This window comes from Plasmodium cynomolgi, chromosome 8 (assembly GCF_000321355.1).
Source record: "Plasmodium cynomolgi strain B DNA, chromosome 8, whole genome shotgun sequence".
NCBI lineage: Eukaryota > Apicomplexa > Aconoidasida > Haemosporida > Plasmodiidae > Plasmodium > Plasmodium cynomolgi.
Genome location: NC_020401.1, coordinates 1479969 through 1493253, shown reverse-complemented (window position 1 = coordinate 1493253; position 13285 = coordinate 1479969). Strand labels below are relative to the sequence as shown.

Below are 13285 nucleotides of genomic sequence, written 5' to 3'. Positions count from 1 at the left end.
TCTGTATCAGCGGATCGCCGCGGAGGGACCACGTGGCGATGAGAGAAAAACGTCAAGCCGCTACCCCGTCAAACCGCTACCCCGTCAAACCGCTACCCCGTCAAACCGCTACCCCGTCAAACCGCTACCCCATCCAATTGCTGCTCCATTCCATTTGTGTTTCATGAGCCCATGTATACACCAACGAGCTGATGAGTCAAAAAATGGATACAAAAAAAAAAAAAAATCAGAAATGGAATTAACATCTATTCTGTTTTTATGACTCCTCAATGCATAAAAATATGTTAACGTTTCTACATGCATATTTCGAGCCAGCGTTGTGAATCAGCGTTGTGAGGGAGCGAATTTGTACCTCCTTAGTTGGAGTGGTCAGAGCGGTTGGCCCAGTCCTCCCCTTTCTGTGAACCCCTTCCCATATGGAGGAGGAGCCCAGCCCCCCTTCTCTCCCCCCTCACTTTTCCATGTACACATGTTAATTTCTCACCACCCCATTGTGCAGCCCAACTCCGCCTATCGAAAGTGTGTCCGAGTGCAGTTGATTAAGAATGGAAAGAAAATCACAGCTTTCGTTCCTGGAGACGGTTGCTTAAATTTTATCGACGAAAACGATGAGGTGTTGGTCTCAGGATTTGGACGAAGTGGTCACTCTGTTGGTGACTTGCCCGGAGTGAAATTTAAGGTGGTCAAAGTAGCTCGGGTGTCCCTGCTAGCCCTGTTTAAAGAGAAGAAGGAGAAGCCAAGATCGTAGAGTGGGTCGTCGTACAGTGGGTTACCGTAGAGTGGGTCGTCGTACAGTGGGTTACCGTAGAGAGTGCCATCGCAGAGTGTGCCGTCGTGCAGTGTGCCATCGCACCGTATGGCGCAGTGCCGATGCTGTTCCTCCGCGCTGTCGTAGCGGTGCCCCTTCAACTGTGTGCTCTTTACAAGCGCGTTGAACACCACCCGTGTTGAGTCTCCCTTAACGCGCGCCCCTCATTCTGCCATTTTGGGATCCACGGTTGGTACTCTACCCTTTTTTTCTTTTTTTTTTTCACAAACGGGTTGAGGCTGTACATGATCAGCACTTTTAAACTGTAACGCAAAAAGGAAAAAAAAAAAAAAAAGTAAACGAATCTTACGCCAATTGGAAAAAAATTTTTTAAGGGAAATATATAAGCATATCTGTCAGTGTTTAATTGTGTTAGGTGTGCTACTTCCCCCGTGTGCATTCCTCTCGAGAGGAAAACACGAAAGAGGGTTGGTAAAAATTCTAATGGGAAAACGTCCCTGTGGGGTTTCTTTCCCCATCTGTGGGGCACTCCTTTGGGGCGTTGCACGAGACGGAGAAAATTGGCCGACATTTTGCAGCGTAGCAATTTTGCAGTGCTGGAGTAGCCGCTTTACGGAGTGACCGCTTTGTGGGTTCACTTCTCCCACGCTGGGGAGATCTTCCTCCCCCCCTTGTCTATAATGACTCCCTTTTGTTTGGTTAAACGTGTTGTTGCAAAAAAAAAAAAAAGTTTTTTCTTTTCCGCTTTTTCGTTTCTTTATCTGTGTGTGCAACGAGCCGATAGTGACACGACTTCAAAATGCAACGTTGCGGTAGTAATAGCGGCACATTACATTTAAACGTATCGATGCAGAGTTAAAAAAAAAAAAAAAAGGTACCCAACCGGGTGCTACTATCTCTGCCTTAAGGAAAGGCACACGCAGTGGTACACAAAATGCGACACGCATTCGTTGGAAGCGTAAAAAAAAAAAAAGGGGGGTCGTCCAGTTGTCAATACGTCCCTCCCCCCCCCTTTCTCTTAAGCAGCCGCAGCGGGCTGGTTCTGTTGCATTAAATAATCTCTCTCAGGTGATTCTTCGCCAAAGTCAATAATAGAAACGGAACTCGCGCCAATAATCTTTCTTGCATTCCCTTCCTTGTCTAATTTGAACAAGCCAACCCACTGGCCTAAATCCTTGCTGTCATTTTCGACCATAAAAAGGGGTATATTCTTTTCTGTACACAAAGCTGTGATTAATTTTTTGTATGCTGGCTCGGAACATACGTCCGACAGGAAGCATGCCTTGGCCTCCTTCGACTCGATGGACTTAATGACTTCTCTGATTCCTATTTTGAGCCCATCGTGTACCAGGGCGTTCTTCAAAACCTGCAAAAGGGGGACCGATGGCACAGCCACGCAAAAAAGGGGAAAAAAAAGAAAAAAAATAATACATATATATACATGTGCATGTATATGCACGCTCCAATTTGTGCCAGCCAGCCAGCCCGGTCACCTCCGCATCATCTCTGCGCGCAGGCAACCCCAATCAACACTTCTCAACCTTCTCAACCCTTCTCAGCACTTCTCTTTTTTCTTTCTCCTCGTGTTCTTACCTTCTGTATGGCCGTGGTGTGATCGAAAACGGTTTTCTCCTCCACGACTACGTTGTTGTCAACGCTTTCGACGTCGGTCATTTTGGGCAAGCAAAAGGGGGGAAGCAAAAATGGGGAAATTAAACCGCGTGAAAGCGAAACTGCTAAAACGATTAACCAGTATATGTATTGATGATCGGTCCCACAAACAGGATGCGCGAAAGGGAAAGAATTTTATTAACTGAAAAAGCTACGTACGAGTGAATGAACCAAAAACACGCAGGGAAAAAAAAAAAAAAAAAAAAAATTACCTTATTCGTGGGTCAGCAAAAAGATGCATATAACTTGTAGGGTATCTCAAAAAGGGGAAAAAAAATAAAATGGGAGTAAACAGCGCAAACAGTGCAAACAGTGCAAACAGCGCATCGAGCGTTCAGTTCACGCGAAAGAATTCGTGCAAGGCTAACATTTTTTTCTTCATATGCCAACCGTTTCGTTTCGTGTTCGTTTATCAGCGCATACAAGAGCAAGAGTGGGCATGATGAGATGGTAAAAAAAAATGTCACGTGTTTTTTCGCGCCTACGTATATGCAGTGCTTCTGTGGATTGACATTTTTTTTTTTCTCTTCTTTGCTGCATTTAGCCTCCATGTGCCGCCGCTAACCAAAAGGCATCATTACGCACTGCAGCGCTGGTACGTGCAGTATGTGCTGCTGCATACATAAGTGATGCTACGTACATCTGTGGTGCTGCATACATATGTGATGCTGCATACATATGTGATGCTACGTACATATGTGATGGTATGCCCCCTCTCCCACCGGGGAGACAAGCTTATATTGGAGATCGATCGTAAGCTTTTTTTCTACATTTCGAGGCGGGTCAAAATAAAAAAGTCGCATCGTTTTTACGCCACAGAAGAAGCAAGTGACAACATAATGTAAGGTGTGATCCCCATTAGGCTTTGAAAAAAAAAAAAAAAAAAATCCCCTAATGTATGAATTTAAACCATATTTTTTTTGCTTATGTAAGGGGGAAAAATAAAATGGAGAGGCCGCTTTATTTTGGCACCTTTCTGTGGTTCCTTCTCAGGCGAACGAAACGAACATAGTTTCCCTCGTGGGGTTGCTATGTGGCCCCCCTTTTTTTTTTTTTGTTCACATGGTTGTAGTTTTCATAAAAATTGTACCTCTAGGTGGGCATACACAACATGCATGTTAATATCTATCGTAAGTGATGATATGCTTTCTCCCTTTTGTGGGGCTCTTCCCCGGAGGTAACCAACCCATTTCAGTAACGATGAGTAATCTACAGGGAGAGAAGGGTTGTACTTTACTCCCCTCACACACACAAACTTGGCCGCCCTCCCGTGATGAGAATAACGGTGCATAAAAAAGTCAAAATGGAGTTCCCCCACAGGTGGTAGGAACAAGGGAGGGGAGCAGCCGCCTCGCTTTTGCAAAAAGGGCATTTCGATGCGGACACGGTTGGCAGGGCGGCATCTGTGGAGTCGCCATTACAGTGCTGCTAATTCGCCGTTACAGCGCTGCTAATTCGCCGTTACAGTGCTGCTAATTCGCCGTTACAGCGCTGCTAATTCGCCGTTACAGCGCTCCTACCTCGCTCCTACCTCGCTGCTAACTCGCCGCTCAGTCGCCACCCGCCCGGGGCACACAAAATTTGTTGATATATTTTTTTCCAACATTTGCGTATGTACACTGCTATCTTAATTTATTTTGGCAAGTTAAAAAAAAAAAAAAGTTAATACGTAGGAATATATGCACAGGATGAATGGGGAAGTTACACTAACGGGGCCGCAGTTCGTGCGGGCCGGGGGAGGCGCCTTCCGGGTGAGCATTCTTCTCCTGGGCTGTTTAAATGAAGCGAGCGGCGTGCAAAATGAGCATTCCCAGCGCGGCACTGACGACTCCGCCTCACCGCTTGATTCGCCTCACCGCTTTGATTTGCCTCACCGCTTGATTCGCCTCACCGTTTTGATTCGTCTCACCGCTTGATTCGCCTCACCGCTTTGCTTAACCGCTCTGCTTAACCGCTCTGCTTAACCGCTCTGCTTAACCGCTCTGCTTAACCGCTCTGCTTAACCGCTCTGCTTAACCGCTCTGCTAGATCATCCGCTTGATTAACTCATTTATGTGCGTCTCCCTGTTTCCCCAATCACCTGGCCTGGGTTCATTGAATGCGTGTCTCTTGGCTTTGAAACCCTTCTTGGGAGGCTTCAGCTTAAAAGCCCACAGAAAATTATTTACTTTTTTGAAAGCAGGTCCACATGTATAAAGCTGGTGAATCATATCCTCAACTCCATGTACATTATACCTTCCTAAATACTTTGAAATATCTTGGTTATCTTGAATTTTTTTTCTGGCATATCTTCTGACTTTTCCTATTTTAATGTAACCCCTTTTATACACTAACTTCCTGACGGTTGAAATGGTTGGGTATCCATAGGTAACAAATGGCTCCACGATTTTTAGCATTTCCTTAGTGGCCTTGTTGACTTTTACGAAAACTCCGTTGTGTATTTGAAGGAGTCTTAAAAGACGAAAAACGCTTCGGACTTTTGGGGAGAGTTTATTTACTCCCTTGAGTCTGATTACAAAAACGACTTTCTTTTCTGCTTCTCTGTAGAAGCAGTTGTTTTTCCTTGCCTCTCTCTTAAGTTGCATGATTTTCTTCCGTTCCTCTTCGTACTCCTTCTCGTACCGCAATGTGCGTAGTCGCAGCTCAGTTCGCTTCTTCTTGTTGATCTGTGTGTGGAGGGGGGAAAGCGAACAAGTGTGATAAGGGTGCACCCATGTACGCAAGCATACGGTGAAAAATAAAAGGAACAAATAACACAGTAAACGCATATGCACTCCTCCCTCCTGGTGCACCCCCAACTTACCAGTTTCTGTGCCTTCATTTTCTTCTGATTCTTCTCCTTCAGCTTGAGGAACTTCTCCAGCTTCTTCTTCCTCAAGCTCATCATATTCTTTCCGGCATCTTTTTTCTCTTCCTCGTACCTATCCTGTGGAGGGGGGGAAAAGGCGGAAGGCCAGTTCGTATGATCAGTCGGCGCTTCAAGCAGGTCAATCGCGTCAATCACGCCAATCACGTGTAGGCAGCGCGACCCCTCACCGCGCACGCTAAACATACACTCGCGCAAACGCAAGTCGGGTGAGCCAATGTGCTACACCACATCACACGCCGAACTGTATCATCCGCACCATCTGTGTCACATTCAATCGACTCATGTAGCGCTCTCCCTTACCGCCATGGTTGGAATGGGTTCCTTCTTCCGTATCGCTTACACGAAAAAGCAAAATGATTTTTTTTTTTTTTTCCCCTTTCTCAGGGATGCAGTATGGCGTATGGGCCTGTATCGCAGAACGCGAGTTTCCCGTTTTGTAGCGCTTAACAAAAAGGGCAAAGCTTCGCAATTCGAAACTGCAGATGATAGCTTTTTTTTTTTTTTTTACAAAGGCGTAGTTCCTTTCCTTGAAAAGTGACTTCTCAGTTTCAGGGAACTCTTAAAAAATGAAGAATATAAATGGGGGCAACAAATAAAAAAAAAGTTAAAAAAAAACGTTAAAAAGAACGTTAAAAAGAACGTTAAAAAGAACGTTAAAAAGAACGTTAAAAAAAAACGTTGAAAAAAACGCTAAAAAAGGGTGCTAAAAAATAGCAATAAAAAATGGCAAAAAAACTGTTAAAAACTGCTAAAAACGAGGCGAAAAAAAATCCCAAGCAAAATGATCCACGTTGCCTGAGCGATCTGCCTGAGGAATGGGCTACACGACAGGGAGTTTTTGCGGAAGGGAAAAGTGCAAGTCCTCGTCACGAAAAAGGGATGATAAAAAGGTACATACATTACATAATACACGCTGCATTTGCCATGAGAGTTTTCACTTTTCGTCGTGGTCGTTTTTGGTCACGCGAGAGTATACTATAATAAAATGCATATGCCCACCACTGCTCAGTGCAACTTTTATTTTGCGCAGTTAAAAATTCCCCTCATATTTTTTTTTTACAATAGTATTGCGCATTGTGGGAAAGAGTCCCTAAGATGGTCACTCGGCAGGTGCAGTAGTTTTATGAGCTACTAGGATATTCGAGGCGAAGGGGAAGTTTTTTTTTTTTTAACCCATGTGATTTTTGCTTTGTTTTAGGCATGTGCTGTGCGCCTTTTTGTACCCCTCATACTTCGTAGTTGAGAACGGAACCCACCAACCACCCCCCGTGCATACCACAATCACCGCAGTGCCGTAAAAAAAAAAAATAAACTCTGTAGCGTGGCCGAATGGTTGAGCAGGCTAACAAAATGTAAGAAAAAAAAAATAATAAAAAAAATTATCACATTGACAAGTCAACCCGACCAGTCAACGGGTCATTTGCCATTACAACATCTCACAGTGTGCTATTGTTTATATATCCTCTTTACTGGGTGGGGCAAATGTAAGGGAGGTTACTTGCATTGGGGGGCCCTCACCACTGCGCGCGCACGTCGTATGGAGGAGGGGGAGCAAACCAAATTGTTCAGTTACGCCCATGACGCTGCTTAGCGGTGAGCCAATAGTAAGCGATTAACCGGTCGGCATACATACGAGCAGTGCTATATGCATATCACATAAACACAAACAAGCTTGTACTCATTTTTGCGCCTTCCGCTTGAATAAACCCCTACTTGTGCTAAAACTTACACGGGGACAGGAAACGCTTTAAATCTGGCGGCACGTTTTTTTTCTCCATTTCGCCAGCATTGCTGCGTTGTTGCTTTGCTGCTTTGCTGCTTTGCTTCACTGCAACGCGCCAAGTTTTTTTTTTTTTTTTTTTCCGTTGTTATGAAACCCCCTAAATGTATATACCGATGCGAAAAGCAGGTGGTCAAATCTGTTTATTTTTTTTTCTTTTTTTTCCCATCATTCCTTTTTCAAACTCCATTTTGCTCTGCACTGTTTTGTCAAATCTTAAAATTTGAAGGAAAAATTATAAGCGGCTTTTCACTCACTACACATTAAAAATTTCGCATAAGTTGCCAAAACGGCAGGTGTTAAATTTCCTGAGAGGTGCTTTCCCCGTGGAGCCCCCTCCATTTAAATGGTTCCCTTAACAAAATAATCCCCCCCCTCTCGCCCATTTTGGAAAAACGGGAGTGCAAGCAGAATGTTAGTGAAAAGGTATTCCGCAGCAAATGTATGTCCACTTCTGTTAACACTTTTTTTTTTTCGCAAATTTCGGGGCAGACAAAAACGTTTCCACAAGTGCACGCGGCATGCGCCTTTGTATAAATCGTCGCTGTGGTTATCACACCCCACGTGTTGTTCATCCCTGAAGGGGTAAAAAATACGCAGCGATGTAGTCGTTCATTGCGTGCTGTTCACATGGTTCCTACGTCTTTTCCAACAAGGAGGTGAAGAGAAAAAATGAGAAAAAATGACTCCTTAATGCATCTTCACGTGACGATGGCACAAACGTTACCAACATGTTTAACCTCCCCTTCGCTTTTTTTCGTTGCCCACTTTTCACATCGCCTTGCACTGCGCTAACGAGAAAGTGAAGTTAACTCGTCAAAATGATGCGCTGGGAGAGCAGGGATCATTTTTAATTTACACGAAATAAATGAGATCCATAGAGCACCAATTAAACGTAGATAAATGTCTCCACACCATCCCAGTTGTTTAAACTTCACAAACTGTGTTATTGTCTTTTGCTAACTCGCCATTCCAAACATTTTTACCTTTTACCAGACTTTTTTTTTTTTTTTTCCCCATTTTTACCTGTCTATGTCAGAATTATCAGTTGCACAGGGGTATAAAAAAAAGGCTAGTCAAAGGGATTTTTTTTTTTTTTTTTCCCTGACGTTTTTTTTTTTTTTTTTTTTTCCAAAAATGGCAGTATTTATCTGCACACATATGCGCGCGTCGAAATGGCGATGCGCTTTTGAATTTCCCTTTTTTTGCGGGCAAAAGGGGCTTATTACTCCGCGAGGGGAAAAAACACAAAAATGAGGCACTTTGCCGATTCATCAGTTTAGCGGTCTTCTATCCATATCGCACTTTGTCAGACACACATTTCGCTTTATTTGCGCTTCATTCGCGCCACGGTTGAGATGTTCCCCTGTTTTGAATATGAAAAAAAGCTAGCTGCCCAAAAAAAAAAAAAAAAAAAGTCGGAAACGCTCCAAACGGTTGACGTACCCCTAATTGTGCTGTGTAGACACGTTCATAACGAATATAAGGATAGTGACTCGCCTGTGTGTCGGTTTGGGGGTTAAGCGGGGAAGCCGCAAACGGGGTAACTGCAAACGGGGAAGCCGCAAACCGGGAAGTCACAAACCGGGAAGTCGCAAACCGGGAAGTCACAAACCTCAAACGGCAAAGCAGCTGAACTGACGGACAGGCCAACATGAGCGAGGGAAGAGAGGCGTCCTCCCTGGGCATGATGGACTCGGCGTTCTTCGTGAGCCGAAAGGAACTAATCGAGTGGGTGAATAGGACGCTAAAGCTGAACGTAACCAAAATCGAGCAATGCTCCAACGGAGCCATCTACACACAGCTCTTGGACATCCTATTCCCCAACAAGTCAGTCCTCCACAAAGTGAAGTGGAATGCCAAGTTAGAATACGAGTGCATAATAAACTACAAACTAATTCAAAACGTTTTCAACAAATTAGGGATTAAAAAACATATGGACATAGATAAACTAATTAGGGGAAAATATCAAGACAATTTAGAATTCCTCCAATGGTTTAAAGCTTTTTTTGAACGAATCATTGACTATAATAATGAAAATGTAATTAATTATGACCCCTTGGAACGTCGTAAATTATGCATCCTTGGAGATAGGGGTGATTACAAGTTACTAAATAGCTATTTACCCGATTGGGCAAAGGTAGAGATACATATTGGCAAAGAGAAAGGGATGCATAACGAAAATAGGACTTGTTCTAATGGGACTAAACGGAACAATGACTACAGATCTAGTGTCAATCAGGATAATATCACCACCAGTGTGGGCATCCGTGCCGCCACATCCTCCAGTAACAACAGCAGCGCTGCTAATCTGTGTCACTCTCATACGGGGAGAAAACCTATGAAGACGGAGAAACGGTCCGCATGGCTCAGCACGACAGGGGAGAACACCTTGAGTTGCCTTTCGTGCAAGGAGATTCACTCTCATAAGAGGCACCCCAGTGGGGCAACGCATCAGGGGATGCCCCCCACAGGGACACACCTGGGAAACCATCTCCCCACGTCCACCTCCACGAACAAGCGGCTGTCCGTCTCAGCAAAGCTCTCCTCGCGAGGCTCACTCTCCTCTTCGACGTACTACCACCCCAACAAAAATAACACCCACGGGGAGAACCACAAAGATGCCCTCTCCGTACACGAACAAAACAGAAAGTTCAAAATGCAGTTGGAAAAAAAAAACAGCGAAATTGTCTCATTACAAAATAAATTAAAAACTCAGGAAAACGAAAAAAAAGTTTTACTTTTCCAAAAAAATTTTTACTACAATAAGTTGAGGTTTCTTGAGCTGCTCTGCAACCAGACCGATGACGGCGCTCTGCTGGTGAGCGACATACAGCACATCATCTATGCGCGCGAAAATACGTACTTCCATCAGACTATATCACTTGGGGAGAAGGCCAACGGGGGGGAAGTGGACCCGAACGGGGGGGAAGTGGACCCGAACGGGGGGGAAGTGGACCCAAACGGGGGGGAAGTGGACCCAAACGGGGTGGAAGTGGACCCAAACGGGGTGGAAGTGGACCCAAACGGGGTGGAAGTGGACCCAAACGGGGTGGAAGCGGTCCACTCGGGGGAAGCCTACGCCGAAACTGATAATGAGATCCCCTTGTCACACGTCCATGACCACTACAACGCGCACGACTTCCCCGAGCAGACCGACTCCATACAGAACGGCGAGGTGGAGCAGTACGCGGGGCAGTACAACAACCAGGGTTCGATGGACTTTCCCACCTACTGCTCCTAGGGGGGGAGAGGTACCACCGTGTAGCACCGAGCCCCCCGACTGCACCAAACCGCGAAAGGTGATTCACCCGACAAGTAACCCCCCCAATTGTCTCCCATACAAATTACGCCCCCCATTTGTGTAAGCAAGCAAGCAAACAAGCGGATAAACAAACGAGTGTTCCCCACCAGAACTGTGCAATATACGTGCCCTTTAAATTTGTGCCTCCAAATTTTACCCCTCCGTCTAGCCATAACTCCAACAGCATTGTCTCTTTCATTGACGCTCCAAGTTGTTTCCACCCGAATGAGTATTTACTCAACAATGCCCTTCCCGCAGTGCTATACCCCCCTTTGACATTTTTTTTTTTTTCCCCATTTTTTCCAGTGAAGTCGCTACTTCGAGGTGGTCGCTCTCTCGAAGTGGTCACTCTTCGAAGTGGTGGTGACGCCATATAGCAGCATTTCCAAATGATCGCCTACGTGAACGCTTCTCCCGTTCAGCCCCTTGTACCCCCTACACTCGCTCCTTCCTCGCTATCCTACGTTATTAACTCGTTTCCCATTTGCGCCCTCTTTTTGTGTATCATAAAGGACACCCCGTTTCGTCCATCTCATGGTATGCCTTTGTTTTTTTTCTTTTTTTTAAATGAAGCACTTACGTACGTTCAAACTGTTTTACAAAAACTAAAAAATTAACTTCGCAAAAAAAAAACAGGTGTAATTAAATGGGTGCATATTTTTACCCCTCCTGTGTGGACGTTAGGCAAGGGAGGAGACAGACAGGTAGAGTAGCTTACCCCTCCTGTGTGGACGTTAGGCAAGGGAGGAGACAGAAAGGTAAAGTAGCTTACCCCTGCCGATCAGCCACTGCTTACCTTATACACCTTACACGGAAGGTGCCCCACTGCTTGATTCCCTCACAGCCTCGTCAAAATATGGGTGCGGCAGCTTCGTCTGAATCACCTCATCAATAATTCCGTACCTCTTCGCCTCCAGCGCATTCATGTAGTAATCCCTGTCTGAGTCTTTCTCAATAGTCTCAGTTGTTTGGTTCGTAAAAGTAGACAAGTAATTATACAAAAGCTTCTTCAAGTAAAGTATCTCTTTGGTCTGTATCTCTATATCCTGTGGGTGACCAAATGCATTGCCTAAAGGTTGATGGATCATGATTCTACAGTTGGGGAGAGACTTCCTCTTTCCCTTTTTGCCACTAGCTAAAATTACAGATGCCATAGATGCTACTAGGCCAAAAGATATTGTCTGTATGTCTGACTTGATGTAATTGAAGATGTCCAGAATGGCTAGTCCCTCATTTATGGACCCCCCTGGGGAATTTATATAAATTTTGATATCATCATGGTTGATGTTATCTAAGTAGAGCAACTGGCTGATCATCTCGTCGGCCGTTTTTTTATTTATTTCCTCCGTCAGGTAGATTATTCTTTTTTTGAAAAAGAATAACTTCACGTCCTTCTTCATATCTTTGATGTGGTCCACTCGGGGAAGGAGCCCCTCCCTTCTCCTGTACCTCCTGCTGCTACTGCTGCTGATTATGCCGCTTCTTCTGCTGATTATGCCGCTTCCTCCTCTGCTGCTTTTGTGGATTTGTTTTCCTTTGGGGGGGGGGTCTTCTAAACGGGTTCCCTCCCCTACGAGGAAACCACCCACGCCTGTGGCAGGATCCATGCACAACTCGCCATTCTTAACAATTTTCATTCCCTTCGCAGGGGGGTGACTTCGGGATACCCCATCTGCCGCGCCCTCTGATGCGCTCTCCTCCCCCGGTTCGACACCTTCCTGTTCATCCCCTATCGAGAGCGGTAACGAGTTGGAGGACGCCCCCCTCGTCTTGCTGCAGCGGCCGTATACACCGCTACACCTGCCGCTACACCTACCGCTGCACCTACCGGCGCACCCACCATCGCTTCCCCTGCCTGCCCAGTTGTGCCTTGCCTTCCCTTGGGGAACTCCTCCGCCCGGGAACTGTATGAACGGCGCCGCGCTCAACCTGTGTGTATTCCTTTTTGCATGCGTTTTGTTATTTCTCAGTAGGGTGAAAAGCAGCAGCGAAAATAAACATACCATTTCTGCAATGCAGCCAGGTGATGAGCGCAGGGAATGCGTTCCACTAAAAAATTTTAAAACAGTAGTGTTCCTTTTAAAAAGTTTGGCAAAAAGGGCGGAAGGGGCCAAGCGCGCATCTTTGCACGTGCGCATGCGCAAATATATATGTACGTATATATATATATATATGTGCACGTTTGTTCCTTCACCCTGCAGGCACGCTAGCTGCGTTCCGTGTAAGGCTGGAGCCGTGGGGGGGAGCCTCTGCGTTCCCTTCGGCCCCGCGAATGGGGAAGTCAACGCTTACACATGTAATGCGGAAGGGAATGACCCACTTCAAAATGGAGAAAAAAGGGGAAGGACTAAACTCCGCCGCCTTGGAAACGCGGCACAAATGAACAACGAACAGATAGCCCAGCTTCGGATAGCTCTATGACTCCTTCCATTCGAATATCCCCTCCCATCGCAACCTAGTTGCATTCTGGGAGAGCATCCATTCGGTTACTTTCATTTGTCATTATGGCGTCCTTTATTCTACACAACCAAGGAGCAGTAAAGCGGGGGGTTACTCTTCGTCCTCTTTCTTTTTCCCTTTTTTTTCCCCTTTTTTTCTATTTATTTCCCCTATTTTTTCCCTTTTTTTACCTTGCCTGGCAGGTTTTTCTCTTCTTTTTTTTTTTCAGCCCCGCGCAGTTCAGGAGTTTCACGGAGCCGGTTCTGAATAGTGCCAGCAAAGCGGAGAAAAAAGGGGAAAAAGAGAAAACGTGAAAAATGTGGAAAGCCAAAGGTTGAGCATAGCACCAATTTGGTGAAACCCCTGTGCAGAGCAAAACAGGTGGTGTGTGCAAACGGGGGGACACAAAAACATGAAGTGACGAAAAAATAGCCAAAATTTTAAGCTAGCTAT

At 45.4% G+C, this 13285-nt stretch overlaps 5 protein-coding genes across 5 annotated transcripts in view; 2 read left to right on the top strand and 3 right to left on the bottom strand.

Moving 5' to 3' along the window:
* Nucleotides 1–748, top strand: part of PCYB_084230 (40S ribosomal protein S23) — a gene marked incomplete at both ends in the record, with an annotated part of 1003 nt that extends 255 nt beyond the window's left edge. Inside the window, one exon of the mRNA XM_004222161.1 lies at nt 500–748. Within this exon, the coding sequence (XP_004222209.1) occupies nt 500–748 (249 nt within the window). The remainder of the gene's footprint in view (nt 1–499) is intronic.
* Nucleotides 749–1579: 831 nt separating this feature from the next.
* Nucleotides 1580–2612, bottom strand: PCYB_084220 (40S ribosomal protein S12). The gene is made up of 2 exons (XM_004222160.1): nt 2363–2612; nt 1580–2135 (listed from the first exon to the last, which is right to left on the bottom strand). The coding sequence occupies exons 1-2, from the start codon at nt 2441–2443 to the stop codon at nt 1788–1790; spliced, it is 429 nt and encodes a 142-aa protein (XP_004222208.1). The 5' UTR covers nt 2444–2612; the 3' UTR covers nt 1580–1787.
* A 1852-nt stretch (nt 2613–4464) lies between these two features.
* On the bottom strand, nt 4465–5366 carry PCYB_084210 (60S ribosomal protein L7; the record flags this gene model as incomplete). Its single annotated transcript, XM_004222159.1, has 2 exons — nt 4465–5106; nt 5244–5366. Coding segments are annotated over 2 exons (765 nt in total), but the record flags the coding sequence as incomplete, so codon positions are not given.
* A 3377-nt stretch (nt 5367–8743) lies between these two features.
* PCYB_084200 (microtubule associated protein EB1) lies at nt 8744–9377 on the top strand (the record flags this gene model as incomplete). Its single annotated transcript, XM_004222158.1, has 1 exon — nt 8744–9377. A coding segment is annotated over one exon (634 nt), but the record flags the coding sequence as incomplete, so codon positions are not given.
* A 1822-nt stretch (nt 9378–11199) lies between these two features.
* PCYB_084190 (ATP-dependent CLP protease) lies at nt 11200–12549 on the bottom strand (the record flags this gene model as incomplete). The annotated part of the gene is made up of 2 exons (XM_004222157.1): nt 12234–12549; nt 11200–12122 (listed from the first exon to the last, which is right to left on the bottom strand). Exons 1-2 carry the CDS (start codon nt 12529–12531, stop codon nt 11200–11202), a joined length of 1221 nt encoding a protein of 406 aa, XP_004222205.1. The 5' UTR covers nt 12532–12549.
* Nucleotides 12550–13285: the final 736 nt, after the last annotated feature.

Excerpts from the sequence above, each read along its gene's own strand:
- PCYB_084220 (XM_004222160.1), bottom strand. The coding sequence starts at position 2,443 with ATGACCGACGTCGAAAGCGTTGACAACAACGTAGTCGTGGAGGAGAAA. Across the intron at positions 2,136-2,362 it reads ACACCACGGCCATACAGAAG|GTTTTGAAGAACGCCCTGGT; the intron begins GTAAGAACACGA and ends CCCCTTTTGCAG.